The sequence below is a fragment of the Centruroides vittatus genome, unplaced genomic scaffold (assembly GCF_030686945.1).
Source record: "Centruroides vittatus isolate TY-2023 unplaced genomic scaffold, ASM3068694v2 contig_290, whole genome shotgun sequence".
Lineage (NCBI taxonomy): Eukaryota > Metazoa > Arthropoda > Arachnida > Scorpiones > Buthidae > Centruroides > Centruroides vittatus.
In genome coordinates, this window is record NW_027121846.1 from 329,176 (window position 1) to 356,038 (window position 26,863).

The window sequence follows — 26,863 nt, forward strand, 5'->3', positions numbered from 1 at the left end:
TTTTTATTTCATTTTTGAATTTTCCCACTCAATTAATGGAAAGTGGCAAAGTTTAATCAAAATAGCTCGATCAAATTTTGAGAACCAACACAATTCTGTAAGCCACATAGAAGAGACTTCGTTATACATTCAGATTTGATAACAGCCAATTTCTGTGTAAAATGAACTAAATATAACCCCAGTATAAATGCTACTGATATCAGAAACAAAAATAAAATCTCATTGCAAACAATTGCAGCAATCGAATTATTAAACTTACACAATTAACTCTGTTTGCATATTTATATTGTAAAATCCATTTTAAAATTAATACAAAGATTCACCTGATTTCTAAAATTGCATATCTCCATAAACAGATTTAATAAGTATACAACATACTACATAATAATAAATCTCCCTGTGCATTAACTTTCACTTTCTACCTGTTAACAGTATATACTCCATTTAACACACATTTTTGTGGGTATTAATTTGTATATTAATCATAAGTTAGTTTGATTAAATCTATAAATATTCTTACAAGTAGTAAAATATATGAAAAATAGAGCTATACTCAGTGGCGTAGTGGGGGCCATAGTGGGGACGGCAGGAGCAGCAAAATTTTACAATAAATAATATCATCTTGTAAAAATACCTAAATAAGGGGGCAGCGAAATTTTCCTCCTCCCAGGGCGGCTGACACCCATGCTACGCCACTGGCTATACTATAAACATGTTAAAATTAATAACTTATTATTTTACAATAAGTTATTAATAATAAATCAAAAAAAGATGAAAGTGATTTTACAGAAAAATAATTTTAAACAACTTTATTTAACATTTTAAACACACAATATAAATTATACATAAATACATTAATTTAGATAAACTTTTATGGCTTTCTTTCCATATTATAAAACACAGAAAGAGAATAAAATTATCTTAAGCTATTTTACATTAATATACAATAATTTACATCTAATAGGAATTTAAAATGAATGTAATATTTTTGCACAGTTAAATACTGGTTAAAGAAATCTTCCTCAATGATGTACTTAAAACAAATATTCAATTATATAAGTATAGTAAGTTAATTAACAATTAATCCTGTAACTGATAGAAAGAGATTTCAAATTCTGCAGCCAGCCATTCTGAATGAAATGCAAGCTTTATAGCATATGAAAATTGCTAACTGTTTAAGAAAATCACTGTTTGTAAATGAAATACCTAAATATTAGTAGTATTTAAAATAATGAGTTGATAGTTTCACATGATTTATATAGTGCAATGAGAGATTATTCATTACTATATATTTACATAGAATTTTCTTTCGGTTTATGTTGCTATTATAAATTTCTATTTTTAAAAGAATAATGTAGTTCAATCAGAATCAGCCTTTGCAGAATTGAGTAATTCCTATCCAGTTACCATGACAAATGGCTCTAATCGATCTTCGGGCGGAAGCATAGCGTTCAATGTTTCCATGCTTTCTAATGTTTCTGCTAATGCTGTCTGACATCGTTTTAAAGTTGATGATATCTCATTCACCTTTCCTAATTGTTCGGCATACTTTGCAAATTTTTTCTGACGTTCTGTTACGAGACCCATTAGGGTTGCTATAGCAAAATCAACCTATAAGAAAATTATTGTAATTAGTATTATAAATTAAGTTATAGAAATGTCATTTCCTTGTTTAGAAGATTGTTATTACAGTAGAGCGTCGATAAGTGGAACGTCGGTAAGTGGAATGGCCGGAAAGTGGAACGATTTTCAGTCGGACTGTGTCGTGCTGAATCGAATGTTTTTGATACTAAATTTACTTCTAAAGTATAATTTTCATGTTTTTTATATTCTTTAATATATTTATTTTGTTTGTACAAAATGCAGAAATAATTTTTAACGATACGATAGCCTCGATGATTATTATAAAAATTTTCGTTAGGCTTAAAATCGACGAAAATTCAACACGAAGCGACACGCAACGGAGAAAAATTCAACAGGAAGCGATACGCAACGGAGAAAAATTTGAACATCGGACAGGTTAATGTATTTTTTCGTATAAAGTCGGAAACTGGAACAAATCATTAACTGGAAGGACCCCAGTCCCCAATTGGTTCCACTTATCGACGCTCTACTGTATTTTAAATTAAAATTTCATTCTGGACTAAAATATAAATTCACAACTCACTTCACGGATTCTGCCTGCAATGGCATTTTGTTCTATGCTTACAGCTTCTGCACAGTATCGTAAATGTTCCTGATACCTCAAACACAACTGAAGAACACCTTGGGGATCTAATTTATCTAATACTTCTGGATCTCTGACTGTTGGAATATTTAGTGCACCTCTCATAATTGGAAGAAATGTAGGAATTGTCTATTGATTAAAAAAAAATACAAATATTGCAGCTGCATACAAGATACATTAATACTCGTATAATTATTTTGATCTTACTTGTAATTTTATCAGTTCTGGATCACCATCTAAAGTTTCTTGCATTTGTGTACCTTGTTGAACAATTACTATGTCATGTCCAGATGTGGAACCAGCATAAGATTTAGGACGTGGAGTACGAGGTGAAGAGTGAGGAGAAGGAGTTTTTGTGCGAAGACTATGGGCAGGACTTTTCATTGGAAGTTTGGGAGAATCTGAAAAAAATCAAAACATTAATATATAGATAACAGCAGCAGTAGGAAATTTTGCTATTAATAAGTTTATATCAAATGGAAAAAGCAACTGAAACTATCTCAAATAACACAGTTAGGTTTCAAAGAACTAGACAAAAACAGTTTTGATTTCATATTATAGTTCAATATCAACAGTGTATGGTAGCTTATTGAAATAAGTTTATTATTTATATTGAATATATATTTAACAGAAAAACCAAATATAACTTAAATAACTAAGATGTAATTAAATTGTACTTTTAAATTATATTCATTTCTACTACTGAATATTTCACTTATTCAAAAGTACTATAACATTAGTGTTAAAGTCTTACCTTGATGAAAAGACATTTTTAGATCATAAAAGAAATTCCTATATTCTAACCATATTATTTTTATAAATGAAATTATTATCCAATTTAAGGGATCATTATTAAGTTAAAAAACATTGTCAGTGCATTGTGAATCAGTCAATACAAGTTTACTGTTTAATAAATTCAGCCATATTACTGATATCTGAACTAGTTGTTTTTGAATTCTTGATACAAAGAATGTCATCACGATATCTGAATCAAAGAATCTGGTATTAAAAATTTATTCAAAGCACATTTGTGAACCATTTGAAAGCTATGCTAGTGGGAAGTAGGAATTAACTCCATACTTCCCACTTACTAGCTTGATTTTCAAATTTATCTCAGCATCTGTGTTGTTTAGTGATTTTTATCACAAAACTTATATATAAGCTTATTTTTAGGACAGTAACACCTGTACTAGATATATAAATTTAATAACTGAAGTTGGATTAAGTCAAAGTAGTTTTTACTTGTTTTAGAACTAAGAATAATTTTTGTTTTAGTATTTTATCTGTACTAGAGTTGAAAACTTTTTGTTTGCAGCAATCTGGAGTGATCTTGATAAACATAGATCTATCCACAGCTGCACTACATAAAAAAAGGATAACACTATTAAACTCCAGGTGTGAGGATGGTATTAGGGGAGTGGTAGATCTACCCTCCAATATAGCATGCTGTAAAATGTTTTTAAAATGTTCCTGTTTACACGGTCTAAAACAGTACACAGATTTTTTATAATGCAACAACAACAAATTTGAACTTTAATTTCTCCACAAGCAAGCAACACTCAGGCACCCGACAATTAATTTAATAATCATAACATTGGCTCTTTACCAGCCACAGAGCAACACACACTGGGTCATTACTGACTGGACATACCAAAGGGAATGTACAATTTCTCCCTTTCTAGACAGGAAGATCTCACCCCGCATTCTTAAGTCTACAGTTACATAACACACCTGACTCATGTGACAGAGCTGTGGACTGTACATCAACACTAGATAACATAAACATACCTGACATGTTACAATTTTGTTTAATGTATATTGAACTTAACACATGCCCTAGAATATTCTTTGAAGTAAAGACTCAAAGCAAATTATCACAAGGGATTGATAAACTAAAGAATCCATCCAATGTATTAGAAAATGCTTTGGTTAGGTAGGATGTTGGCTGCAGTAATGCCATTACCCAGCCTAGTGGTAAAATTCATGTTAAGACTGCTATTATTAAGGATTGGAGCACTTAACAACATCCTCATGTTCCTTTTATAAATTAGATGTAACATTTCTGTAACTATGAGATTCTTAATTTTATCATTCAAAATTTATTTCTGTTACAAGTCTTATCATTTCCAAGAGAAGGGGTACCAATGGGCTTGTCACTATCTGCTATCCTAGCAGAACTTAACATGCACAATGTAGAAAACGAAAATATTTAAGCCTCAGATTATACATACATTATATGATTCTGTATTTACACTGCATTGACAACACACTGGTTGCATGGGATGGAACACAATAAATTTTTAGACTTCATACAACTACTTGAGCATTTATTTACCCATCATTAAATTCACTGTGGAACAAGAGAACAAGGCAAAATTCCTTCTTCAAGTTTATCTTTACATAGAACAGGCAGTAAGATTAGCATAAGAGTATATCAAACCATACGTTTGATCTACTACTCTCATCAATTATTCCAGCAATTTCCAATACCCAAGCTACACCAATTCTACCATCATGTTCCTTATAGATAGGACCCATCTATATCCAACCTCCCAAACCTAGTTAATTAAAGAACAGCTTTAATGTATTTGCACAGAGGTTCAGAAGGCAGGATATACAATTTCTGAGTTTAACTATCTTAACCTTTAGGTAGTAAGGAAAGAATTCTTGGCCAAAATTTTAGCTAGCAAAGAAAAAAACTTATTCACAAATTCTGTCTCCTATTTGGAAATGATCTCCTTAAACCTAGCTAGAATTTTTAAGAAGTATAAATATGTACTATCTGTTACATCTTTGCTGTCCCTATGTAAAATTTATGAAATGACAGGGATGAATATGCAGTACATGAAAAATCAGCTGTATATAGCATCCCCTTCAATATAGGATGGAATATCACATATACATGAGCCACCACCATGGGAATATTTATAAGTAGACTAATAGTACCAAGATGACATTATTCATGGAAGACATATTACTGAATTTGCTAGACAAAGCCTTGATATTAACTGTGAACCCCTATGGGTAAATGTGATAATATTACAACAATGGAGAGACAAAAAAGTATAGTGAAAGATGTACTGAGGACAAATTCAAATCCAAATGCAAAAGGGAAAACAGGAAGAATAATGAGCAACATTCAAGATTTCATATGTTTTTGTAATGCTTAAGGAAAAGCACTTGCTTCAAACTACCCTTTACTATTGCTATTTTGAGCTGTATAAATAATTTTCAATATTGAAACAAACAATATAACACTAATGATTATAACTGATTTTAACGTTTGTTTAATTTCTACGTATTCTTTAATTTTCAATCAATAATACATATTAATTTTCTTTTAATGTAGGACATTATCCACCTTGCTGACATTTTTATCACTTTTATTTGACTTTGAAAACCACCCATAACTTCCCTCTTATACCTACTAAGCTAAGAGGGGAAGTTACTCAGCTTTTAGCTCATAAACATCTCTTAGCTTTAAACTGTCACCCTTATTTTGCCACTGGATTTACCAACTACCATATGTGTATTTGTGTCAATGGTCATGGCTATAGCAGATGTACAGTACTATAATTTTTATTTGGGAAACCCTTCATATTGTAATCAATGACACTGTTAATAAGCTCATATTAGAATTATACATTACACATTAAAATTAGAGATATAAATTTCAATATCAATTATATATAAATTAATTAATCAAACCTTATAAAAAATGCAAACAAGTACTTGATATCCTATTTCTATCAAACAAAGTGCATTTTACTGAAGAAACACCCACATCTCTAAATTACTCAAGAATGATAAGGGCCAAATAGACCTAAGTGTATAGAGAATATCCATCACTGACCACAAAGTGGACCAAAACTTAGAATACATTATTGCTACCACCCATCACTTAAAAATTAGAATCAGTGAACATGAGTATACAATAAGAAAAAGGATACCCTCAACAACTTTGACAGCATATGCTTTTGAAGGTGCTGTAGAGTTGAACTGGAGTGAAGCTGGGATCAAAACACATAATAAACAGACACAGCCTTACACAGATGGAGGAACTTGAAATATATAAATAAAGATATAGGAGAATGGCTATAAATTTCCCAATCATGGAGATCAAGATATTGAGAGGGTTGAGAGGTTGTCGTCAAGTATCTATATCTGATTTATGCTCAGTTATGAATTATAGATATAGAAAATGGAAGGCAATCCACCACCTTCTCGATATGTGCTGGTAACAACGAAATATGACCTAATTTACAGCAAGCAACTTTGATTAGAATAACTGCTAACATGGAACAACTCAAGATACTGGAAGCTCTTAAAATGTTTAAAGTCACCATGCAAGGGTTGTGTATCAATGTTGAGAAGAAAAAACAATTTCCCAGGCATGGCAGGCCCTATTTGATAAGTTGTTATAAAACAATATTACAACATCTATGTGTAGGCATATCCTATTGGTCAATCTTTGGGTTTAAATTCAAATTGATGTGGAGTTTTTCTGCACATTCTATTTCCAAACATTGAAGCCTGTGGCATTCCATTTCTGAAAATGATAACATGAAGGTCTTAGAAATAGACCAAATTGTTTTATGTTTTCTGGATTTTTGTCCATCTGTAGGAGAATCCCAAATTTGGATTGTTTTTAATTTGGGTTAACTAATTTATACATAATTAGTATTATTATATATCTGTGTATATGGGCTTTTCTTCAAATATGTTTGTATATTTATTCATAATTTATCCCAATCATCAATATGTTCCAGGATTCAATGATAGGAATTCTATCTTCTATTGGTTCTTTTATGTTTAAAATGTGTTCAATTCATAGAACAGCCTGATGAAGGCCATTAAAAATAGCTTATATGTAATATATAATAATATAAAAAATAGTTTTGGATTAAAATTTTATAACTTTGAAAGTGCAGAGTTAAAAGTTTTTGTTAATTTGTTTGGTCTAATCAATATATAAATATACAAATAGAGTAAGTAAATTTTTAAAAAAATTATACATACTGCAAGTTTGCAGTAAGTCCAATTTACAAATTTTTACAAGTCTAATTAAAATATTTAAATTCAAATTTTTACAGTAGATTACAAGTTCAAAATGTCTAAAATTACAAAGGAAAGGAAAAGTCATTTCATTAGAAACAAAAATAAAAATCTTGGACTGCCTAGTGAATGGTGAAGGTTCAACATCTGTGGGCAGAAGTTTTGGCTTGAATGAAACAACTGTCAGAACAATTAAGAGAAATGGGAATTGTATACGAAAATCTATCATCTACAGATCAAAACTTAGCTCAAAAACATCATTGTACAGTACAGAAGTCTTAGAAAAAATGAAAATTTTTTTGGTGCTTTGGATTGAGGATTTGGTGCAAATGATAACTGGGATGAAAATATAAAAGCAGAAGGAACTACAAATTTATGAAAAACTACAGGAATCAGAACCATCAACAAGCCTTCAAGTAACTCAAGGTAAAAGAAAGGAAATTTCTGCTAGTGAAAGATGGCTGACAGGATATTAAAAAAGAAATGCATTTCAAAATATTAAAATTAAAGGAAAAATTGCATCTTCAGATGAAAATGCTACAAAGAGCTTTCCAGAAAAACTAGCCAAAATAATAAGAGAGGGAGCTATGTTCCTGACCAGATTTTCAACACTGACAAAACAGGTCTACATTAGAAGAAAGTGTTTGTCACTTTTTTACATAGTTTTCTGAATGAAATATAGTTATTTATTTTCATCTTACATGGTTTTTTTAATAACTTGGAAGTATCCTCCATGTTAGGTTTACATTACTTCAGAATTACCTTAAATTTGAATAGCAACAATAATTTATTTACAAATATTATTAATTACATTTAAGTTTAAGATTTGCAATTTATTATAATCACATTTTAAATCAACTTAAATTTATTAAACAACATTAAATTTTCTGTATTGATTATGTAAAAATAATAATATAAAACAAGATTGTCAATTGATAGCTAATTGGTCAAACAAACTTAATCTTTCATCCACATTATTTCTACTTGGTAAATATAGCAATTTTTCCAAATATGATTTGCCACATTATAGTTTTGTGTGATCAACAGCGGTAGATTAAAATGAATATGTTCTGAAACTCACTGTACTTTATAAAGCATTTTAACTAAACATTTTGGAACATGTTATCAGTGAATACTCTAACCAGATAGATAAAACAAAAATTTGTACCTAGTATAAACAAACACATATCTTTTTTCTTTCCAGCAACACTTTTTACTGAAACTAACATTTTCAGCCTCATTCATAGGTATTCTTCCTTCAGATTCACAAACAGAACATTTAAAATCAATCTATAAATTTAAAAATTTTTGAATTACATTTAGACTCTTATTCAATCAGAGAAAGTAAACTAACACTTCTCCCACACCGGGTTGTATAAACAAAAAAATTAAATACCTTCTAAAACCGATAACCGGTGCAAACTATTTTTCGAAATGGCGAACGTTTTCACTGCCCCTCCTGGGCTCTTCCTCAGGCCAATTCTGGATTTGATAATCGAACAGCTTAAATAAATGGAACGTGTTCCGTAATTTAAACGATCGAGTACGTTGGGCAACCGCGTGCCGTTCCAAACCGTTGATTTGGAACGGCACGCGGTGTGCCCAACGTACTCGATCGTTTAAATTACGGAACACGTTCCATTTATTTAAGCTGTTCGATTATCAAATCCAGAATTGGCCTGAGGAAGAGCCCAGGAGGGGCAGTGAAAACGTTCGCCATTTCGAAAAATAGTTTGCACCGGTTATCGGTTTTAGAAGGTATTTAATTTTTTCAGAGAAAGTAAATAAAGTAAAATTATAAATAGAAGAAACATTTAAAAAACCTGATGATACATACTGTTTACAGCACTGATCATATCAGAAGTCTAAGCTTCATGGAATGTTTAAAGCAGCAAAGAGAGAGGAATTCATAATTATAAAGATGCAGACTTCTTATCGTGTGCAGGAAGGTCTTTGATGATATCTCATAGAAAAGGAGCACTAGGTTCTGTTAATTCCAATCTTAGACTGAAATCTTTTACACATGTTTACTTACTATGAATGTATGAATATATTTATTTATATTTCTTATTGTCTGTTTTGTTATTTTTTATATTACCGTATTTACTCGCATATAAGATGAAGATTTTATTCATTTTTCATTGCTTCAAAAACCTAGGTCGTCCTATATGCGTGAGAGAAGGATTCTTTGCATTTTTGCAATAATTTTTGTTGCATTTTTTACCAGATGCTCACTCACTCTCTGGTGTTTAAATACAAAAGTACTTTATCTGGATCATTTCAATTGTTCTTGTGTATTATCAGAAGTAAAGATGGATAGCAATAGGAAAAGCAAAGCTTTTGAATTGAATTCCAATTTGAAATTCCAAAATCATATGGGAGCCCGATATAAGTTTTAATCCATCCCATGTGAAAACAGATGAGTATTTGGAAATCAGAATTTGGAGAAACTCATAAATGTAATCATCAGAAAGTGGATTCGACTGTTAAGAATTAGCAAAAGAGGTTTTCGATTGTCCAACTTTACATGAACAAATTATGTTGTCGATTTTACAAGATTTTTCCGATGCCAGTAATTTTTGCAGGGCAATGTGTGCATTTATGTGCATTTGACATTTTATTTGTGATTAAACAAAATGAAATTAAATTGTATTAATAAATCTAATTTTTTTATTTTGATCTTTAAAGTCACACCTTGTCCTACATGTGAGAATGTCTTATAAGTGAGTAAATACGGTATATTTATCTTCTATTTGTAATTTTATAATTTTATTTTATTCACTCCCTCTGATGACATAAGAGTTTAAATGTATAAGTTATAAAAATGAATACAGAAAAAGAATAAATGATAATGTAAGATTTCAAATGCATGATTCATAGTACCCATTTACTGTTGCTAGAGGGAGCAGTCACATGTGGTTTGGTAATTTTATGTAAATGACCATGTACGGATGAAAGAGGTTTTAAATTCTTGAACCTAGTTTCAGACCATTTTTAAAAATGTATACCTCATGCTTTTAATGAATGTGCACTTTATAGTTATTTAATAGATTGTTGTGGTTTATAAGTAAAAACTCTTCACTTATATTTATATCAATTGTAACAATTGTTTAGATATTGTTGGGTACCATGTATTGAATTTTTGAAAGTAATTTTTGTAATATGTATGGTCTTAAATATTAAAATGTGAAATACATTTGTAATATTATTCCTTATGTAAAAAGCAATATAATTTGTGATATCTTTTATAAAATATATTGTAGTAACAGAAGAACCTGTAAATCTAAAAGAAATGAAAGCTGTTTTATGAACATGATTAAACTGAAAATGGATGTAAAACTTCAAAATGCATCTTTAATCAAATAAAAACAGCAAAGCAAACATTGGTCTCTTGCTTTTTACTTAAACTTTTTTCAAAAATGGCATGATGAGTCCTTAAATTCAGTTATCATTGATGCATTAAAAAAATTTAAATCAAATAATAAGAGCAAGAAGCAATTATCTACACTTTAAATGTAAGTAGAAATTTTTAAAAATCTTCAGATTCATTTTAAAGTATACTTACATTTGAATGTTCATTGTGGGAATGTTCTACCCGAGGAAGGCTATGAATGAGGCTGGAAATGTTAGTTTCAGTAAAAAATTTTTGCTCGGAAAAAGTATTTGTTCTTTTATACTATTCTAATCAGTTTTATACTGAGTTTATCAATATTGGAAGTGTTGTTAAGGATATATTGGTGACAGAGAAATTGTCACTGATTTGGGCAGGTATATTATGCAAAATGCAAATAGTTATAAGTGAAAATAAATGTTGTCTATTTATAATCGTTCTTATTCAATGCTTTATTTTCTACACTGATAAATAATTACTTCTCTGAATTATGCTTGTTATTAAATTCAGCATTGCAGCTTTCACCATGAAAGTACTGCAACTGTTACTGAAGGTCTTTCAACAATGTACAGTACATAGAGCAGTGATGCAGTTCCTAAATGGAGGATCTTGGTGCAGCTATTGAAATGCTTTGCAAATTATTTAATTCAAAACATTTTTAAAAGTAATTCATTATTGTGTTGCAATGACCTGTTTTTGAGGTAAAATTAATGATTTGAATTTAGTGTATGCAGCTTTTTCTTGCAAACATTTTAAATAGACAAATTTTGTCAAATCTGATTTTATGAGTATTTTAAAAGAAAAATGAGTACAAAAAAATATCAATTCATGGTGATTAAAACCTTGTAACTTTACTGTCACACCATATAAGAATTCAACTTTTCTACTGTGAAGGCAACCATTTTTGTTGCAGTGAGAAAAACTAAAATAAGCACTGAAGATTTAATCTCAAACCAGTTGAGACTGCTGCAAGGATCACTGTGCACAGTGCTTCAAGAAAACAAGTTTAGCAATGTTCTCAATGGGATTGCTTAGTAGTGCTGCTAGCAGTACTTAGTTTATTAACAACTCATTAAGCTTAAAAGTACAGTTTGGTCTCTGAACAAAAAAGAAATTGACAACTCTGATATTATATGCATTATCTATAAGATTGATACAAACAGAAAATATAGAAATACAGAAGAAACATCATATTTATCTGATCAAATATTATTTTATCACAATATAATTATATAAGTAATAAATGATATATTTTAGAATAAAAAATAATCCAAGATTATATATAATAAGTTACCTCCAATTGGTCTATTTACAGTATATGAAACATATGGTATATCTGAATCTGAACTAATAGATGGTCGAGGAGAAGAACTTCTTAAGACTTGATTAGAATCGGGAATATTATTTGTGTTATTCCTTTGTGAGCTATTTGCTGACTGATGACTATGTTCTGATCCCATTTTCTGAAATAAAAGAAAAATTTGTTATCAATGAATAAAAATGTGACTCATAATATTAAGTCTCTATTTACATGTCTAGCATGGCTCTATGAACAATAAATTATACTCTATGGTTTGCAGCTACTCTAAGGTTCTACAGCTATACACATCAATATTTTCATCACATTAAAATTAACAAAGATGAATTACTGATAAAACTATAGGTATGAATTTAAAAGTAACTAATTGAAATATTTATTATTAATAAATGATTTAAATGGCTTATTTAATGCTGATTAATATCCAAAAATTTTGATTATTATGAACTTGGTTAATCATACAGGCCAGAAATACCAATAATCAGAGTATAATCACGAAATAATATCTTTGATGCAGAAGTAGGGAAAAAGATATATAAATTAACAATGGATTTAAATATTACTCTGCTTATCCATATTATGTTTATAATGTTTAATACAAATTTTGGGTTTTTCTAAAGTAAATAATCTGTGCATTACTAATTAATACCAATTTTTAATAGTTGTATCATAAATTTTGTATTTATAAATATTATAACAATTAGAAAGGACTTATATATAACTAAAAATATAAAACTATAAGGTAAAAAATATTTTTATTAATTGTATTACACAGTAAACTACCACTATCTGTATTTATATTTGTTTAGAATTCTGTATAAGTAAATATAATTTTTAACTTTTAAATATATTTTTTTATCTTCGGCTTTCCTTTTATTGGGGCCCTTGCTCCTTTAGCCCCTCTCCCTGGATACATTAGTGAAATAAATATTATTTAACATTTAAAATTATAATATATAAACAAAACGTCAATGAAATAAAAAACGTTTTGCATATTAAATTTTTAAAATTTAAAAGATTATGTAAATCAGATTTCTACTTAAAAAACTTGTTCATTTTACCAAGTGTTATGTGACATGTTTGTATTTGTAATTCTGTTTTCATTTTATTGTTTGTTTTTCTTGTGATTTTATAGGAGCTTATTTTTTCTGGGGAAGAGTCCAGATGGTCACTTGATGGTACTGTCTATAACATATAATTAATAAATAAGAATGAAAAATAAATTATACAAGACAATAAAAATGAACTCGTTTTCTGTCATATTATATCCAGTAAAATACATAAAGCTTCCAGAAAACTAATATAAGGTGTAAAAAATGTTTTTAAAATTTGGATTCCTCTATTACCTTTTCATAATTATTGTCTTATTGTATCATAATACATCTATTTATAATAATATGAATAGCACTTAAAACACTTCAGTTATTAAATCAGATATGTTAAAAGTGTAATAATTAAATTCATAAATTTTAAATTAATACTGGATTCAAAATGATATAACTATTGCATAATCTTTTAGATCAATAATAAAAATTTAAAAAAGTTTTAAAAAATTTCCAATTTTTTGTCAAAACTATATCCAATGAACTTGTACTCAATGTTAAGAAACATAAATGCAATGCTTTAAAAAAATCTGTAATGTGTGTTTATATTTTCCTTTTAATAATAATTTATTATTAGGAAAGCACTTTAATAACATAATATTTGATTGGAGTCAGCAATAATACACCCACTAAGCCATTCAGAATTCTAACTTAGGTGTTCTGCATTACCGAACACGGCCGTGGAGAAGTTCACAACACCTGCCGTTCAAGCAGTGTCAGGAAGCAATTTTACATCCACAAGTGATGTAAAAATGGATTGAACTTGGCACCATATTGAAATGAAAAATTGAACAAAGTTAATTTAAGCTGACAATCTCCAAAATCTCCAAGCATGTTTGGCTTGAATAACTTTTGATTTATCCAAAAAATAATTAATCCTAATGAACAACAAAAATTATTATTTTAAATTACTTCTTTTATTATGAACTGATTCACGAGAATAAAAATAAAGCATTTAAAAATTCTTTTCAGATTTTAAAACTACAAAGCTATTGAGCAGTCATATAAAAAACATTATTTACATAACTAAAAATCAATTACTGTATTTTACAGCATATAAGAAGATGCCTTTCCATTTTAGCATGAAATATCTAGGAAAAAGTATTCATTAGAGAATAGGAGATTGCAATTTCACATATAAGATGCAGGGTAATTTTTTTTGAACAAAATTTGTCTTGTATGCCATAAAATACAGTATTTTATCATGTTTTTAAAATAATAGACTAATGAAACGTCTTATACCTGAAATCTAATTCAGTCTCATCTAATTTAGTCTGATTTCTTGAAGAGCGTTTTGATTATGATCTTTAATAAATCTACTGTATATATCTGGAAAAAAATCAATAAAAATTATTTATATATATATCTCATTAATTCACATTACTGTTAAATGCTATAATAATTTTGATAATTTATTATCCTAAACTTGGGAACAGCCATCATGTAAGCAAATTCATTCATTTGATGGCTGGCCTCTACCAAGCCTTACATTACTGAGAATAAATAATTCAAGTTAACACAAATAATACTTCAGTCATAGAGAAACCAAACTGTGTTGTGCTACTAAATCAAATAAACAAATAATACTTCATACAGTAAAGCCAATTTAGGGGAAATAAGAAATAGAGGGAAATGTAGAAAAAAAATTAGTTTAAGGGAGAATGTAAAGTCTGCCCACATTGGTTAGTGGAGTTTTAGTGATGACTAGGAGCTTCCAAAAATCACATTCATGACTGTTCTTGCACAAGAATCTCATGGTGAGATCTGGGCCGTGTTCAGTAACACAGAATTCTTGCTAAGTCTACTTATGCTGCAATGTTGAACTCATTTCTAACTACTGCTTGACTCCTCCCACCGCTAGACTAAATGTATTTTATTATAACAATCCCAAAGTTATTCTCTCATTCTAAAATGACTTTGAAATGTAAAATTATCACACGTCGGTATAACAGATTCCGAATACATTTTAACGGAAGGTAACGATCCATTTCGTTAATTACAATTAATAATTGCTTCATTAATTTCATCATGACCTGACACAGCTTCCATTTGAATAATTGTATTGGTTACTTCATCCTTTTCCAGTTTGTTTTTGACAATTGTTGCTATCATAATTTTAACTTCGGCCACCATTTTGCCCAGTTGTCAAAGAATAATTGTTCAATGATGCTCGGAACATTCTTAGCTCCACCCACTAAGCCACTCAGAATTCTAACTTAGGTGTTCTGCATTACCGAACACGGCCCTGGAGAAGTTCACGACACCTGCCGTGTCTATACCACCTGAGTCCCAAAGTGAAATTTTGTCTCTCTCTGAACTGTCAAAAGACAAATATGTTATTGATATGCATTGCCATAGAGCAAGGCTATTTAGGGTATTTTCAGGACAGGTTGTCAACCTGATTATATATAAGGGGCTGTCCATAAATTACGTAAGGTATTTTGGGTTGGGGGTCAAGAATTTCTTACTCAGGGGTAGGGAGTAATAGATCTCGTCTTACGTAATATACTTATTTTTATTTTTTGATCTTGATGAGTGGTGGGGTTTTGAATTTGGCTTTAATTTGGCAGTTTCTATTAAGAATGCTTGTTGTACTAACACCATCAAGTGTGACGTGATAGAATAACAACACTAGCAGACACATTTTTTTATCATGGGAGAAAGGCAGTGTAGTCGTTTCTCTCTCGTTTTTTATTTATTTGAATAAGTGCACACTCCTATGGGTATATAACACTAAGAACACACAAACCAAAATACATGATACAAAGTAAACATAAAATTAGTATTCGGTTTTTAGTGAAAACTAAAATGTAAAACTAGAAATTATAAATAATCTTTTCTTCCATATTTTTTGAACATAATTGTAAAAATCATTAAACAGTGGCTTCTGAACAAGTTTCTTTAGTGGATATGGCCACCTGAAACCAAGCGTAAAGATTTTTAATTTCAGAATAAGTCTATTGGACGTAATAGATCATATGGTTGACGGTGTCTAGGTTTTCTGTAGAGCAAAAGAAAGAGGCGGTTTCTGCCCAGTTATACATGCTCAGTAAGTAGTTGAGCGGTAGTAAACGTTAAATCTCTAAGTGGTGATGAGTACCTATATTCAACACTAGGAAAATAAAGTTTTGTTATTCTACCAGTTTTACTGCTCAACTATTGTTGATTCCACTTTTGCATAGCATTGTCATAAATATAATTTTTAAGGCTGCTGTGTGAGAGAGGGATGTGAGTGTAGTCCAAGTCAATGTCCTTTGCAGCTGACAGCCTTAAAGTTGGCTTTTTCATTTCCTAGTATGCAAGTATGGTCATGAGCAAACATAAACGTTATCTTATTTACAAGATTTTTAATATGGTGCTGGATATATGTGAGTTTATTGCTATTGCAATTGGGATTTGATAGAGCTTTTAGGACAGACTGAGAATCACTGTAAATGTTGATAGACAAAGGTTTGTTTGGTAGTGAAGTGGCCCACCTGAACAGCTTGGTAGACAACATCTTTTTCAGCTTGATATGTGGAGGTATCTGTACCTTCTAACATATTTTGGGCAAAATATGTCAGTTTGAAGGAAGATACAGATACTTGAGCAGACATGAAAAAGGCTTTTGGACCCATCTGTGTAGATATTGTCTGCATGGTTATCCATGAAGGAAGCAGGTGACACCAAATGTACCCTGAGGATAACCTTGTTTACAGGGTGATGATCAGAGATAGGATAATTGGAATATGGTAGCATTTGAACAGCCGTAGATAGGAGTAGAGACTGTCGTTGAGCTTGATGTTTGTAGTTCTGATGTAGTAGTTTAGAACCTTTTCTACAATACATAGTGGCAAAGGAAGGAGCTCTGCTAGAATCAGAGAGGCATTAGTAGAAACAGTTCTGCAGCACTTTGAAATTCTGATGGCAAACTGTCTTTGAAGAGAGAGTAATTTACTTTCTACTAATTTTTGCATGACCCCAGCTAGAGGCCGCATAAAGTAGCATTGGTTGTATTGCCCCATTATATAGAGTTTTATAAGCTTTATGATTTAGTCCCCGGAGTACCTAGCACATTTTAGCAGCATGTAGTTTATTTTCTTGGCCTTAGCCAAGATGTAACCAATATGGCAACAGAATGTGGTTTCTATTCTCTCTTGTTTTATTTTGTATGAAGTTTCTATTTACACATGCACTAGCTGGTCAATCTGTCAAAGTTTTTTGCATCCTTTTGTGAAAATTAAAATGAATATAAAAATGAATATTATAATGTTTAATGTTGATTAATGATAATAATAAAAAGATTGTTAATAATTAAAAAATAAAGTTCTTAAAATAAATTGTTCATTCAAATTTATTAAATTTTTATATTTTTAAATTTGTTCACATAGAGGTTCAACTTTTGTACTGGTGTAATCGAAGAATTCACACTCAACAACTTTTTAAAAAACCAGTAATAGTAATTGAAAACAAACGTTTTGCTACGAAGGGAATGTTCCCCATAGCTCTATTTAATGTACGGTACATCCATATCCCTTCGTTTATATACGGAATGTAATTACATTGTGTTTTTGCGCCACACGTATTACGTATGTCAACGGCACGTATGATACCATGGCAACACGAACACGCAACTGTTCTATTCGAAAATTTGAATACGTTCTGAAAGAGTTTTGTAACGAATCTCAATATTTAGAACCTGAGGAAGACCGAGTTAACGGTTGAAAACGTTTGTTTTCAATTACTATTACTGGTTTTTTAAAAGGTTGTTGAGTGTGAATTCTTGGTCACATAGTCTTTTAAAATAATAGTACATATTAATTAACTAATTAATAATTATATATTTTGGACCTAAGGTTTTTAGGGTTTCATTAAAAAAAATTATTTTTGTAAAAATATTTCTATAAAATTATGCCTAAATATTACACAAGATAGGGAAGGAAAGGGGATCAAAGAAAATATTACAATTTCTTACACAGGGATGGGTGGAGGTCTAGAATGGCCAAAATCGCCCTTACGTACTTTATGGACGGCCTGTAATATTACACTAATGAGAGCTCTGCGTAAATCAGCGTTTTGTATGTGATCAAAAATTAAAGCAATCGCACGACAACTAAACATGATATTTTACAAATATGCACAACTCAGCAAGGTCGATGTCCCGACGAAACTGGAATTTTGAAGTTCAATCTGTAGGCCGAGATATTCGAGGTCAAAGTTCGCCATGTAAAGTCTATGGGCCGATTGCAGGTTGTAAGCTGAATTTTCGATTGCTGTCAATTTATATTGATCTCTACGACAAGTTTTATTTTAGATGGAAATCAGTTTTAAACCTTTTTTTCGATGCCGCAGAGCTCAGTTTCGTTTCCTAGAAAATAACTAATAAATATACTTGAATAATAGCTCAGGAAAAGAACGGCAAAACATACCTACTTTCAAAATTTTGAAAATTTTATTGCTGTTATACAAATAATTAGATTCACAATCGTCTTAAAATCGTCTTAACAAATCTAAATTCCTACATCACGCACAACGTGTTTACTACAAATGCTATAGAAACAAAGCAAGTGTTGCCAACCTTTCGTTCATTTTTTTTCCTCTGTCGGAGGATTATAAATTATAATCAAATACCTTTTCTTTCTAAATTAAGCTCAACAGATGAAAATTGGACGAAACATAAACTGTTCTGCAAAAGAGGATATCACGCTTGTATTTGAATATACTTGAAATAAAGGAAAAAAATTCGAAGAAATCCGTCTTTTATAACGAAAAGAACCGATTATGGTTAATGTTACCCTAGGTATACAAAATAGCGGCTTGTCTCTGATTCAAGCAAGGAAACAGTGGAAACGCACGTTCTAACCTAACATAACCTATTCTAATAAATTACCCCTATTGTAATAATTTGTTTGCTAATAAATATGGTAATTTATTAGAATAGGTTAGGTTAGGTTAAAACGTGCGTCCACACTGTTTCCTTGCTGGAATCAGAGACGAGCCACCATTTTGTATACCTAGGGTAACATTAACCTATTGGTCTATCAATTTGCCGGATTTTATCGGACAGACCGTTTGGCAATGTTAAAGTATCGGTTGTTGTAATTTATATAGCGGGCTGTCCATAAATGACATCTACAGTGAAAGGGAGGGAGGGAGTTATGACAAGACAAGACAAAGTCGAACAATGGGCCTACGTATGGCCTGTAAAGGTTAGAAAAAGGAAGCTTTAAATTTAGTGCTAAGAGTTTTTTAGACTTTGTGAACGTTACCTGCCGGTAACTTCATTTCTCAGATTGAGGAAGGCAGCGGACAATTCGAGGGACGAACTGGTATACGGCAGGTAACCCAATATCTACGCGTAACGGCGGCGACGGTCCCCGGGAACAAGAGGAAACTCGTCTCCTCTGCTGGAACGAACTTCTGCCGGTTTGCATAAACCGCTCAAATTCTCCACTACCCTCGGAGGAGAACTATTCGCTGATCCTCCTCGGCACGGATTTAGATATTTCGAGGCCCTAAACTGAACTTTGTGTCAGACCCCTTACCAACCCTTCACAGTTTTAGAAGTCACTCATAAAATGAAAATAATAAACATATACATATTAATTAATTAAACACCACAAAATATTTTGTTGGTTTGTAAAAAAAAAAAAAAAAAAATTATCTCGAAATTTGACTTCAATTTTCTTTTTTGTAGAAATTTTTGAGGCTTCTTGGAACTCGAGGCCCTAAGCGACAGCTAACATAGCTTACTTGTAAATCCGGCATTGCCCGTGTCTTTGCAGGAGATGGAGCCTAGTTCTCCTGACCAACCCGAATCACGCCAACTACATCCAACCTACTGGTTGTATTACGAACCTATGACTTCAGACAGTCGGTGGATAACCACACAAACAACAACCCTCATTAATCCGACGTACTCCAGTATACAGATTAGGATACCTCCATTACCGGAAACAACTTTATCGATATTTGAAACGGACGTTCCCTGTTACTAATATAACGAGAGAATTCAAAGTTAGCAAGGATAGGAGAGGTCACGTTTTGTTGTGCTCCCGTTTGCGAAGTGTTCAGTGGATTTTTTCAGTTTTTTGTGCACGAATTATATTATCGCTGGACTTGGGATGACGTGCTGCTCTCACTAGTATCACTGTTTTCCAGTGGCATGTCGTGACATTTAATGATAGGAAAGCTGTGTTTCTGTAAGAAGCCGACTTACAGGGGCAATCAATTAATTGCGCGTCAGGGCCCGTTCGTGTTCGTTTGTTCGATAAGCCAGTAAAAACCGTACACTTCTTTAATATACCTGTGTTACCCACAATGATGGATATAGCGCACATCTTAATGGTGGAGTTTCTACATATCAGTCTCTTGCACTTGTTTATTTTTGATGGGCAAATGCAATGCTTCTTCCATTTCCCACAATTATTAACTCCTTATTACCTCTTAGAAAGATTTTAACTTCAATATTGTGGTTCATAACACGACAAAATGTAGTTTGTCATTGTAAATATTTTCACAGGTTGAAACCAAAGTTTTTACAGACAAATTACAACTACGAGCAATTGTTTATTGTGACGCCGTCACAATGCCGGGGATGCAAATTTTAATCATATTTTTAAATCATTTAATTTAAAACATGTGCTTTCCACCTGAAATTAGTAGTGGCTTGCCACTGTACATCATACTTTTTCTTCAACAATAGAGTCCTGTTAATAGGTCATCTATTAACTGCTTTCGAGAAGGTGGAGTTTCAAATTGAAAAACCGTAACTTCCGGTTTGCATCGGACGTTCATATATAGTTAATTGGTTTTCCTGTTTCTAAAATTTCCATATCTGGTCTCGGATTTCATCTAACTCCGTTCTCGAGATTAAGACAGACAGTGGGAATTTAGTGGTATACAATGTTTTCCAATTGCAGTCCCCTGAGGTCATGGGTCGACGCGAACTAACGGATTGCAATGCCGATGGGAAACATCCAGCTTTGACTCTCGTAGACATGACAGAATTTGGAAATAAATGCAGATTCCTTCGAGAGCAAAATTGTCACGTTGTAAGTAATAAAGGCAAAAAATAAAAAAAAATAAAGAAAAGAAAATTCTTGGCCGTCAAAAGTAAAATATCATGGCGAGCGAAAGTTTCAAAGTTGGATCAACACTTGCCGACCAAGATGAGCGGAAGTGTCAAATTGATTAACCGATCAAATTAAGAATTTAGGGGACAGATCCTTCAAAAAGCCAGAAATTCAGGGAGAAAGAATAATGGTTTCTCCCCGGCTCAGTCTGTTTTCCTCCGGGTCGGTTTCCCCGTTGTCTCGGACTTCATTTTCGTTCATTATAAAGGTTTTTCGGTATTTTTAATATTATCTTTATCCAGTTTGACGTTGAAAATTACGTGGTTTTGGTGATGCATCATGAACCCGGCTCTCCAACTCAAACCAATGTGCTAAGTTAGATTTATATTAAGGGATTTATGAATCGTGATCCTTCGGACCAGACAATTTTCTTCCATTCCTCACCAGTTCAATTTTGATGTTGACGTGGTCACTAGAAGCGCTATCAGCGAAAAATATTGTTACGCGGCTGTGTAGACCCATACTCAATAAACAGTGCGTACTGGCACACTCGCTCCATCATCACAATTGAAACTGTTAGAGATTTGTGCCACAGTAGCCCTCCTGTTTTTCCACACAAGACAACCTAAACCGACCTCTTTCGTCAATGAGGTGTGGCCGGCCCACGTTTTACCAATGGTTGTTGTTTTGTCATGTTTGGATCATCTGTGATAGACTCTTACTACTGATAAGTGCAAACAACCCACAAGCTTTGCCCGTTCGGTGATGTTAACACCAAGACATCTGCCTATCAATTTGGTCTTTGTTGAAGTCAGATGAATACCTATTTGCATACCATAAAAACTAATACTTATGCAATATTCTGTCAGATGTTATACACCATTTAATAACCTGATACACGTCACTGTGTGCCTATAAGAACAGTTCTTTTATTGACAAAAGAAGTAGTCATAATGTTTTGGCTGGACAAGTGATGAAAAGTATTGAGATAATGTGTAAATTGACAGTAATACATAGTAAAATCTGCGTAAACACGGTACCGGTATACACAAGTTTTACTGTATTATTTATCAATTAAAATCTTAAAATGTTGAGGATTATATTGATTGATAAATAACCTGACATACATAAATAATACGTAAAATAACACGAAAATAATGACGATACTTATAAAAATCTCAACATACCTTACTGTGAGTTAATTAAAACTGAATAACAGGATATTATTTGGCTTCGTAAGTTGACAATTCTTCACATAAATCTAATAAATCTTTCTTTTTATAGATCAATCGTTAAATAAATCACTTATTTTTCATGTTTATCCATCAGTTATTATGGAGTATAATTTTACCTCTGTATTATTCCTATTGGATCAAGTAACAGATCAAAAATAATGTTTTCTATTAAGTTCACAAAAACAAAAAAAAAAAAAAAAACATTATTTTTGATCTGTAAGACTAAATATCTGCATCCATATTTTCCAGTATAATAAGTCCTGTTAATATATAAAAAGTACTAGTATACAAATTAAATTTAAATTAAGATAAAAAGGACACAAAGGCGTAATAATTAAAGAATGTATAGTATTTGTAAATACAGTATTATAAATTTATACATGAATGCAAGTATTTTATTACTCATTACTTTATGAATAGCGTGGCTTGAGTAATTTTTTAACTTTGAATTTTTAGTCAATATTAATTGTTTAGTCTTGACATTACTAAACACTAGTAGTTAGTGTGTGTTCGCGCCTGGCCGACGAGCTGTCCACGTGCAGTTTTCCGGGTTATCTTCACAGTTTTTAACACCTAAATAGGGTCCAGTTTCCTATAGAAAGTTTTCCCAGGAGGCACACTCATGTGAGATTATCCGTATGTTGCGTTGCTGTTAACAAATAAGAGGGAAGAAAGGGGTATTCAATGCTCCTTGCCTACAATAAACAATTAATTATTTACTAATAAAGCAGTCTCTCCCTATAACTGGTTGAAAGTAATTTAGTCTGGCTTGACAGCTACCAATTTATGCTGAAAAGACTATATACAAGGTAAACACAGCAATATTCGACCGGATAAACTACTATACAATGAAGTGTTTTTCCAGCAATGTGTTTACCTTCAGCTAAATTTTATCGATTGCAGATAATTTTCTATTTTATAAAGTGGGCTGTTACGTTAGGTGTCAAATATCGAGTTGTTTTCTATGGCTATAGTACATTTGTAAAACTAACGTCAATTAAAAGTTAGTTTTAATTAAACTAGTTAAGTAACGCTGTATCGGCGTGTAGTCGGAACGAAGCTGCTCGCACCTTTATTTTCTAGATTATGAGGAAAAAAAAGAAACAAAGAATCATTCGTTTTCAACAATATATTTGATTTCTATTGGATCATTTAAAGGTACAAATATAAGGCCAGAATAAGCCATTAATTAATTGCTATGCCAAAGTTTCACGAAATTCTGTTTATCACTACGGGCCTCGGACTTACAGATTGACTCGTAGCGATCTTTATTGTAACTCTTTAAAAATACTGAGTCAGTTATTTTTTTTCACTCGACTCAATGTAACATAGGTAAGACCGATAGCTGTCTCTGTTCCCCCTATAGCTATTTTGATTTTTGGAAGAGTTAATCCCTATGATTTATGTATAGTCATCGAGTATGCTAAGGTAAGGAAAAACTGTCTTCGAGATCGCTACGATCTATACTGCCATCGTTCGAAGAGCGTATTATGGGGATTATTGGAAACAGATTACCATAGATGAAAGGTCTCCGATAGCTATCGAATTCCACTAAAATAAACAGAGGAAGAGCTGGAGGGCGAGCATTAGAAGCATATATAATGTAGCGTATAGTTCCTAGTGAACCATTGACGAGACCTCCTTGCACCCATAAGTTGACTCTCAGCATGATTCTGGCATTAACTGAGAGATACAAATACTTGGAGAGACCAAGAGCTGAGTCATCTTTGAACGAAGGCGGGGCAATATCTGGAGTGTTTTCAGATGCTATACAAGCAACAGGGTACCCAGTTGACTGCAAGTAGTCTTCGTTGCTTTGTTTAACTTGCTCGTTTGTTGGATATAGCCGTTTGGAACTGATCAAGTTCATCTCTGGATAAATAGGCTCGATTTCTTGTCGTCAGAGTGTTCAGATCTGTATCAGAGAAATTACCCGAAGCTAGATGTTGTAAGACATCTGTGAAGAAACTATCTGTGCTATTTTGTCTATGAGAATTACTAAGTTCAATGAACTTCTCAAAAGAATCAAATGCAAATGTAATGTAATGTCCCAACAGGGTCCCTACCTTGTTGGGACATTACATTGTAAAAAACACTCGAGTAGAGAGGAGTATCTTTAACAGGAGGAAGCTGACGAAAATCACCAAACAAATAGATAAGAATCCACCAAACGGCTCATCTTTCTCGGGGTTTATCTCCCTCAATCTTCTCTCGATCATGTAAAGCATTCTTGCACCAATCATTGACATTTCATCGATGATGATGAATTTGAGCGACTTCATCTCAATCTGGAATCTCTGTGCAGCTTCTTCATTTAGAGATCGAAATTTCGTACTAACGATAGGAAGACGAAGGAGAGAATGGATCGTAAAGCCATCAATATTGATCACTGCTGCTCCATGTTATAGAATAATAAGTTAAAAAAGAAAACTTTTTTAAACTTATTATTCTATAAAGATTCTTTATATTTGTTGTGTATCTAGTTAGCGATAACATTTACCTTTCAAAATTACTGTTTTAATGCTTGTCATATTTTCCGACCACTAGATGACGCTTCTACACGTGCGTGCAGGAAGCGACTAACACTTGACCTCAGCATTCCTTGTCAACATTATAACTCTAGAATCAGTTGTCCGATCTTGATGAAATTTTCTACGATGACTCACCATCACTCAAGGATGAACTGATTAAAATTTCAACTCTCAAAATGATCCATACTGAAGAAAAACCCCTATCTCCAGTTCTACAAAAACGGATCATTTTTGAAAGTTGAAATTTTAATCAGTTCATCCTTGAGTGATGATGAGTCGTCCTAGAAAATTTGATCAAGATCGGGACAACTCATTTCAGAGTTATTTTGTTGACAAGGAATGCACGAAGTCAAGTATTAGTCGTCACTACGTTCCGACAATTAACAGATCTAACATTCGATATGCGCTAATAATTGACTAATAGATCAAATGCCAGTTTTTAAATGAATAAAGTTTATGTGATTTGGAAAATTAAAGGAATTAATAACTGTTATTTAATTTTTAAAAAAGAAGTTTTAAAGTTGCTGAATTAGAAAACCATCCCGTCAACACTTCGGGAACTAAGGTGTGACAGAGACAAGTTCCTATGGTCAAGGGTGTAAGGTAACATACTTAATTCTCTGCTGCAGTGCCGTAACTAGCCATTCCTGTGCCCTGTGCAAGAATTTGCATTTAGGCACCTTAATTAATTAGGTTTGGAAAAATAATAAAACAAATACATGTATTTTAGGTCCCCCTTCCGAGTGGGACCTGTACGGGTGCACCTGTTGAACCTGCCTAGTAGAAATTCTTTCATTCGATTCAAATGAGATTCTATAACGTTATTATTTATATATTCATTATACCCAATATTTTTTCAACATAATTTTTTGTGATCCATAAGTGGATCACGGAGGCATAATTACATCTAATTACGTGCAGGTAATTATTATTCTTGTATATTCACTCCTTATCATTGTGATCAAATCAATTATCAAGTCAGGGATGGCCAGCACGTAGACCGCGGTCGACCGGTCGACCGCAAAGGTTTTGAAAGTAGCCCGCGAAGCTAAAGTTGAACAATTTGCTTTCACTTAAATTAATGTTTAAAAATCTTAATCGATAATTTATTTTTACAACAATAGACCGTCTGTGCAACGTACCCATACTGTTTGTATTTATCCCGATGAACAATGCAAATGAATGTTAACTTTTAAATTAATTGTAGTCGCAATGCATGCGCGTATAAATGGCAATCGCATAAAATGGCGCAAAATCATGTGTCAGACAGTAACATGACAGCCCCTGGCTTCAATCCACTTGTTACTCTTTGTTTGTGCACTTATATTTACTTTCAATTTTAGTTTTTTTTTATTTATTCATACAGCGAACAGAAGCAGGTATGTTAGTTTATTAATTATTGTTTTAAATGTTATTAATATTTAACCCTATTATTTTAGAATGAATAAACCAAGTACAGGCCGGAAAAATAAAAACTTATCATTATTTATTTATCATTATTAATTATTTATTAAAATATGTATGAAAAATTTAAAAAATTCTAAAATTGTTCGCCCATATTCATAGTCGCCCGCAGACTATATTTTACTAAAAAAGTAGCCCCTAAAAGATAAAAGTTTGGCCACACCTGCTATAAGTTATAGAGAATTAAAAAAATTGTAAAAAACCTGATTTCTAATAAATGACCTAGTCATTTTTTTCTGTTTTCCATTTAAGTATTATTTTTACTGAGTTTTATAAATAAACTCGTTGCGTGTGCCCGGAGCATTTGAGAGTGTGGAGATAAATGAAATTGGGTTGAAAGAGGATGATAAAATCAATGACCTTAGTGAGTAAAATGTAGAGTAGGCTAAATTTATTGATCTGAGTAGGCTACAGTAGAGTCTCTACAGTCCGACAAGTGCAGTAATTCAACGAAAATTTCATGTGCGCCGTCCTGTTTCTGCAGG

At 31.9% G+C, this 26,863-nt stretch overlaps 1 protein-coding gene across 2 annotated transcripts; it reads right to left on the reverse strand.

Moving 5' to 3' along the window:
* Window positions 1-794: 794 nt before the first annotated feature.
* Window positions 795-18,663, reverse strand: BORCS5 (BLOC-1 related complex subunit 5). Of its 2 annotated transcripts, XM_067266930.1 has the most exons (6): window positions 18,503-18,663; window positions 14,337-14,423; window positions 11,968-12,136; window positions 2,435-2,628; window positions 2,168-2,356; window positions 795-1,611 (listed from the first exon to the last, which is right to left on the reverse strand). In XM_067266930.1, the coding sequence occupies exons 3-6, from the start codon at window positions 12,131-12,133 to the stop codon at window positions 1,396-1,398; spliced, it is 765 nt and encodes a 254-aa protein (XP_067123031.1). In that variant the 5' UTR covers window positions 12,134-12,136; window positions 14,337-14,423; window positions 18,503-18,663; the 3' UTR covers window positions 795-1,395. The 2 variants fall into 2 exon arrangements, with proteins under 2 accessions (XP_067123031.1, XP_067123032.1); XM_067266931.1 differs by lacking the exons at window positions 11,968-12,136; window positions 14,337-14,423; window positions 18,503-18,663 and adding an exon at window positions 8,451-8,567.
* Between the last annotated feature and the right edge of the window lie 8,200 nt (window positions 18,664-26,863).

Coding starts and splice junctions, on each gene's coding strand:
- BORCS5 (XM_067266930.1), bottom strand. CDS start 12,133: ATGGGATCAGAACATAGTCATCAGTCAGCAAATAGCTCACAAAGGAAT. Junction 2,629..11,967: donor TGTAAATAGACCAATTGGAG/GTAACTTATTAT, acceptor GATTTTTTTCAG/ATTCTCCCAAACTTCCAATG. Junction 1,612..2,167: donor TTGCAGGCAGAATCCGTGAA/GTGAGTTGTGAA, acceptor ATTTTCTTATAG/GTTGATTTTGCTATAGCAAC.